Source organism: Melanostigma gelatinosum (assembly GCF_949748355.1).
Source record: "Melanostigma gelatinosum genome assembly, chromosome: 21".
In the NCBI taxonomy this organism is placed as follows: Eukaryota; Metazoa; Chordata; class Actinopteri; order Perciformes; family Zoarcidae; genus Melanostigma; species Melanostigma gelatinosum.
Window position 1 is genome coordinate 3,400,138 of NC_136654.1, and position 7,103 is coordinate 3,407,240.

A 7,103-nucleotide genomic window follows, 5' to 3' on the forward strand; every position below is an offset into this window, starting at 1 on the left:
AAAGCATCACGGAGCGATTTAGAGTTCAAGCAGTGAACGCAAACAAGCAACATAACAGGGAGAAAGAAAAAGGTTTGTATCTGATGAGGGGAGGAAAATAAGAAGAAAAAGGCTGCGGGTGTCCGCGTGTGCAGCTCCAGAGCGGCCGAGCAGGCGCAGTGGTGAAAATAGCTCCACCTGACATCTGTGAGCTGTTAAAGGCGACTTCAGGTAGCACATGTTGTCCACATTAGGCTGAACTGAGATTTACATTTCCACATCTCCACAAAGCATAATAAACAATCAAAAGGGGGGCGTGCGCAGGCAGGTTAGCATCAGGGAGCGGAGCAGAGCTCTTCACGTCACCGTGATTGGAGAGGGAGGACAAACTGAGTGTGTGTGTGTGTGTGTGGGGAGGTGAAAATACATTCATAGATGATGCAAATTAATGCAGTTGTCAGTATTAGACAGCAAATTGAACTGAACTGTGCTTAACTACAATTTTGAGGTACTTGATTACTTCTATTTTTTTGCGACTTTTTTGCTTCTACTTTAGTACATTTTGGAGGGAAATATTGCAGAAATGACAACATTACATGTTTGACAGCTATCGTCACTTTGCAGGTCAAGATGTTCCATTCCAAACATAAATAGAATGTATTGTTACCGATGTTTAAACGACCAACAGTATGTAAAGTAATTCAAATGAGCTGCAACATAAAAAAGCCTCTTAAAAAGTCATATCAGCAATATTAATGCAATGTTGTTTTATGTGGAATTACAAAAGGGGGCCATTCTGATGCATAGTGAGTACTTTTATTTTGTTTGTTTGCCAAGACTACTATTGTACTTTGAATTAAAGGGGAACGCCACCTAAATTCAGAATTGTAATAAGTTATTCCCATGGCCTCGGCGTGCTGCTCGATAGACAATGAATGAGAGACTTTGTTTCTATTGCCGTGTTCAGAAACAGAAAATGTGGCCATGTAATCAGGACATTATGTCATCTATAACAACTCATTGTCGATGGAGCAGTTCCACAATTTATTGTTGATGACGTCACACATTTGAGCTATAGCGCTCTTGTTTTTATTGAGGGGGGGGGGATTTGGGAAAGAGCTTCTCGTAATATTTTAGGACCGTCTCAGACACTGGGAATAACATGTTGGGGTTTTTGAAAATGGGCAAAGTTCCCCTTGAACTTTTTAAATGTCGTAATTTTACTTGTCATGTTTTACTGCGACTTAAGTGAAGGGTCTCGACCCTTCCTCTGACACGCTAAAAAATACGTTGTGTGTTTTTACAAAGTTTACCAAAAAAAATGATGTGAGACGAGTAAAACATTTTAGTGAATGTTTGCCTCTGAAGGATACCATGGAAGTTCCGTTTCAAAATAGTAGTTATGATACTGTGCAGCGAAGCTCTTAAAATGTTCCCAACTTCATGAAGGCCCGTTTGGAAGTTGACAAGTCAGCAAATTGAACAGGATTCACCATTTCACTGGATAGATGCTCTGTTTTTGGAAATGAGATGAGCGATACGAATCAGGAGCTGGAGTTTGACAGCAACTGTTGCACTGCAGCAGTCTGCTGGAGCCTCCTCCTCCTCCTCCTCCTCCTCCTCCTCCTCCTCCTCCTCCTCCTCCTCCTCCTCCTCCTCCTCCTGCTCTCAGAGTTCCGGGTTCCTAGACTGCTGTCTCCCCCTGTTGACCACAAGGTGTAACTGTAGGTATGGACCCAGCGTGTAGAAAGACACTTATTAAAAACACAAACTGTTTTTGAAAGTAAGAATAGAAAGTGTGTTGAGCTGTTTGGGATGCTGAATGTCAGAAAATACATAGTTTTGCTGATAATGTATATTTATTTGCTTAATTGTACTTGCCATGCGTTTGCAGTGAATTTATTTCTTTCAACACTTTCCCTCACAATAAAAATAACTTTTTCCTCAATTATAGCGCATAAATACATCTCTTCCATTTGTCTGATTAAATGCTTCTTTCCCCATATAGCCATGTTCAAATATATAGGAAAACCAAGCCGGATTAAGCTGCATATATACTGGCTCGTGGGCAGTGTGTGTATGTTTGAGGGAAAGTGTCTGTGTGTGTTTTGTGTGCTGGTTAGTGGAAGGGGGGGACGGTATCGAATTCCTTCACTCTGGCGTCACGTGCTGTCGTCCAATCAGGTCCGGGCTTTCCTGTGCGGCATGGCAGCGCTCTTATAAAGCCTGCATGCGAAGCGTTTGCAGTTCAAAGCACTCACGCGTTCTGGGGATTGTACTTGGGAGACCAGAGAGGAGCACTTTACCGTTTCATCCGACAGAGTTGAGGGTGAACTCGAACCAGCTGGCTTGTTCTTTTTTGTTTTGCCTTTTTCAAGTGCGGTCCGGCTCGCGGAGAACGCACTCATCCTCGGAGTCCGTCAGACAGCCGTGCGTAAAGACACTCTCGCTCCAAATCGGTTTTACGCACCGGAGCGAAAGAGAATCAGTCGCCAGTTTTTCAGAGAAGTTATCTCAGTTGAAAGATCGAACTCATCTTGGCAAGGTGAAGTCCATTTAGAGACGTTTTCCCTCTCACAAAAAAGCAGACTCAACTCCTCCGTTTCACGCGTAATTTGGCACCAAACTGCTTTTCGTATGAATCTCCTCGACCCTTACCTGAAGATGACGGAGGAACAAGACAAGTGTCTCTCCGACGTCCCGAGCCCGAGCATGTCCGAGGACTCCGCGGGCTCTCCGTGCCCGTCCGGCTCGGGCTCCGACACCGAGAACACGCGGCCGTCGGAGAACGGGCTGCTCGGTGTGGAAGGAGAGTTCAAGAAGGAGGACGACGATAAGTTCCCCGCTTGCATCCGCGAGGCGGTGTCCCAGGTGCTCAAGGGCTATGACTGGACTCTCGTGCCCATGCCAGTGCGCGTTAACGGATCTTCTAAGAACAAGCCTCACGTGAAGAGACCGATGAACGCCTTCATGGTGTGGGCTCAGGCTGCGCGGAGGAAGCTGGCGGATCAGTACCCTCACCTGCACAATGCGGAGCTCAGCAAAACTCTGGGGAAACTCTGGAGGTGAGTGTGGATGCTCCACTTTTACGCACAGATTAGGATGAAAGGACAGTTGTGTTTTTTATTATTTGACCTATAGTTTCAGTTTAGCACGTTTACTCTTTATCTCCTCTGCAAACCGAAGCGGCTGTATGATTGGAATTATTGAAATAGTCTTGGAATGGAGCATTTAATGTGAGGCGTTTAAAGTGTTTGGTTAATAAATGGTTTCTTTGTACGCGCAGACTTCTCAACGAAGGGGAGAAGCGGCCGTTTGTGGAGGAGGCCGAGCGGCTCCGGGTGCAGCACAAGAAGGATCACCCCGACTACAAATACCAGCCCCGGCGGAGGAAGTCCGTAAAGAACGGCCAGAGCGAGTCGGAGGACGGCAGCGAGCAGACGCACATTTCCCCCACTGCCATCTTCAAAGCTCTCCAGCAGGCGGACTCCCCGGCCTCCAGCATGGGAGAGGTGCACTCACCGAGTGAGCACTCAGGTGAGAAAGGAAGAGTGTTTTTATCAGCACTCTAAGTAGTCACACAGTCACCTCAGTGCATGTTTGAATGCCTCATGTGCTCCGCGTTTTCTCTGAAGACTCAAAACTCTTAAATGAATTCGTTAGTTTATTTGCTTAAAAAGTACTAAACTAAATGAACAGAGAGAGCAAACTCTTACCTGTGTCATGTTTTCTTTTTAACTTCCAGGCTCCCAGGGGCCCCCTACTCCTCCCACCACCCCAAAGACTGATGTCAGCTCAGGCAAGATGGACCTGAAGCGTGAAGGTGGTCTCCGCTCTCAGCTCAACATCGACTTCCGCGACGTGGACATCGGCGAGCTGAGCAGCGACGTCATCTCCCACATCGAGACCTTTGACGTCAACGAATTCGACCAGTACCTCCCGCCCAACGGGCACCCCGGCTCCGGCTCCGGCTCCGGCAACGCCGCGCCAGTCACCTACACCGGCAGCTACAGCATCAGCAGTGGCGGCGGCGCGCCGGTCAGCCCGCAGGCGGGAGTCGCTGGGGCCTGGCTGGCGAAAAGCCAAAACCAGCAGGGACAGCAGCAGCACACTCTGACCCCTCTGGGGAGCGGAGGCTCAGAGGCGGCTCAGGCGCAGCACAGGACCCAGATCAAGACTGAGCAGCTGAGCCCGAGCCACTACACCGAGCAGCAGGGCTCCCCGCAGCACGTGGCCTACAACAGCCCCTTCAACCTGCAGCACTACAGCCCCCCCTCCTCCTCCTACCCAGCCACCATCTCCAGGGCGCAGCAGTACGACTACTCCGACCACCAGGGGGGCGGCGCCGCCGCATCCTCCTACTACAGCCACGCGGGGGCGGGGCAGGGCTCGGGGCTGTACTCGACTATCTGCTACATGAGCAGCCCCACCAGCCAGAGGCCCATGTACACGCCCATAACCGACAACACGGGGGTTCCCTCCATCCCTCAGAGCAGCCCGCAGCACTGGGACCAGGCCCCGGTCTACACCCAGCTCACCAGACCCTGAGAGGCAACACACACACACACACACACACACACACACATGCAGAGAGACGCTGACAGACATGTACAGCCACGCAGATGTGACATACAGAACACTTTACTGCAGGGAGAGCTCCTCCTCCTGATCTGCTCCCTGAATCAGACACTTGAATGAAGAAGAGGAAGAAGAGGAGAGCTGGACTTGCGATTGGCTCACGTCGTGCCTTGCTATTATATCTTGATAGAAACTTTATATACATATATTTTTAGAGAGATGGAGAGACTTAGGAAAATCCTCTGTGAGGACTTATTGATTGTTGATATTTCAGTAGGTACTGTGTATGTTTCTCTTTGGTTTCATTTCTTCACACGCTGGCAGTTTGTAACCCGGGGGGGGGGGGGGGTCTGGGTAATTATTTCTACCTGTAGATATAAAACAAAACAACAAAGCTTTGTATGTCACACAGTTTAGCAGCTAGCCCACTCATGGTAGCGCCGATTCTGGTTTTCTCTTAGATTTCCATGTTTTGCTTCTCTTCGCTCTCTTTTCTGCGCCGTCGATACGTTTATAAGCTGTTATGCTGTCGGATTTGTTTTCCCACCTTACGCGTCGTGATCAGAGAGGGGAAAAAAGGAGCTATGAGGCAATACAGAGGAAGAGAGAGAGGCTCTGCTTTCACAACGCTGTCTTGACGGGGGAGACTGCAGCCCTGTCCACCATCCGTGCCTTGGATTTTTACACTCCAACTGTTTTTGTATGCGCGTGTTTGTGTGAGTGTGCGCAACGGCCACAGCTGAGATTACACTTACCGTCCAACAGCGTGTGTTTGACAGCTACAGGAAGTCACCTTTGACCCCCCCCCCCCAAACACTCCCTTCGCCCTCAAACCCAGTTTGAAACTTTATTTATTTATTCGCTTTAATTTTATTTCAAAGTAATTATTTTGCATACTATTCTTATAACTAATGAATTGTCCTCTTTGTAAATGTAGACGGCATATAATTTCCCCTTTTTTTATTTTTGAATTTCCGCCCAGGAGGTACTTACACAAAAATGGTACCCGCTGTAATCGTCTTTTTTTTGTTTATTTATGTTATCGAAATGTCTATTTTAAGTATGTATTTGCCTTTTTATGAGGGTCGGGGGGGGATTATCTAACAATTTGTGTACGGATTATTTGTTATTTGTGAATTTCCTTAGAGTTGGACTTTAACTATACGGCTGAAATAACTGGAAACATGTTATCTCACTTACAAGGTTTTTACACTTTCTTTTTCTTTTGTTTGTGCGATCACCAGAGGGGCCGTCTGCTCAACCAAGCTCCATTTCCTTTTCTCTCAATAAGAACTGACGTTCACAATACTCTTTATTTTTTTGTTCCTTCCTCTGTGATCTTGCCATGTATTTGTACTGTCTTTAAAGAATCTTTTGTATATGTATTTGCAATAAAAAAAAAGAAAACGCGATCAAAAACAACTGGAAGTTTGTCGAAGTTTATCTTCAGGATAAAACATCACATCAGACACTGAGCCACCAACGGATGTAGAGTACTTCTTGTGTTTCCCACGTGCCACAGTTGGTGAAGTCTTATTAACTTCAGGGTGAAAGATGACCTGCCACTGAGACGACTTTACATTTGATGACTTTTCCTAAAGTAACCCTCACAGTAGAAAAAAGCAAAAGCCTGCCTTGGTTTAGATTTCCATGACAGCTGTACACCTCCAGGCTACAAAGATTGTCTTTGGCTGAGTTATGACCGGGCAGCAGTAGAATAATTTATACACACACACACACACACACACACACACACAAAAAGCAATACAAATGGACACACACACTGAGAATATCTGATACTGATTGAACAAAACACTTTCTTGGGCTTGTCCGCTGCACGAAACCACACAAGCTCACAGACAACACTTTAAAAAGAAAATCTTCAAAGCATTGTGTACTAATGGAGAATGCAGTCAGAGGCAACATCACCGGCTGTAAAGTGCTGCTGATGACAAGAAGTGCTCTCTTTGCTGAGGCCGCGAGTCGACGTTTCAGAGCCCAACACGTTGTACGGGAATATTTATCAGATGGTTGTAGAGGACTGGAGCACAAATACTGTGTGCTGCACATGTGAGACATGTGTCTGTAACTATAGAATATTGTAATGAATGATAAAATACTGATAATGCGTTGTGATCTGCTTATAGCACTGTATGATTATAAGTCATAAATATTCATACTACTTCAAAAGAATAACACATTTTAAAACAATTCATAATGAATAATAAGATGTTTACTATGTATATAATGGATTATAAACTTTCCTTGTAATGTGTTTTATGATTATAATGCATTATAAGAACATTAGAATGCATTAAAACTATGAGAATTATAATACACTATAATCCTTGCAAAAATAAATGTCAGTGAGTGACCAGCAATGATGAAGTATTATGATATAGTAAATAATGATTGTTGGTTATATATTGTTATAAAGCATTATGGCTATTATGAGTGCTTATAACTAAAATCATACAGTGCAATAAGCACATTAAAACAGATAATAGGCATGGGCGACACAGAGAGTGCATTCCATTTGTGTTCTT

At 45.7% G+C, this 7,103-nt stretch overlaps 1 protein-coding gene across 1 annotated transcript; it reads left to right on the top strand.

The window, feature by feature from the left end:
* Nucleotides 1-2,252: 2,252 nt before the first annotated feature.
* LOC306794699 (transcription factor Sox-9-B-like) lies at nucleotides 2,253-4,901 on the top strand. The gene is made up of 3 exons (XM_079292879.1): nucleotides 2,253-3,044; nucleotides 3,266-3,516; nucleotides 3,725-4,901. Exons 1-3 carry the CDS (start codon nucleotides 2,617-2,619, stop codon nucleotides 4,525-4,527), a joined length of 1,482 nt encoding a protein of 493 aa, XP_079149005.1. The 5' UTR covers nucleotides 2,253-2,616; the 3' UTR covers nucleotides 4,528-4,901.
* Nucleotides 4,902-7,103: the final 2,202 nt, after the last annotated feature.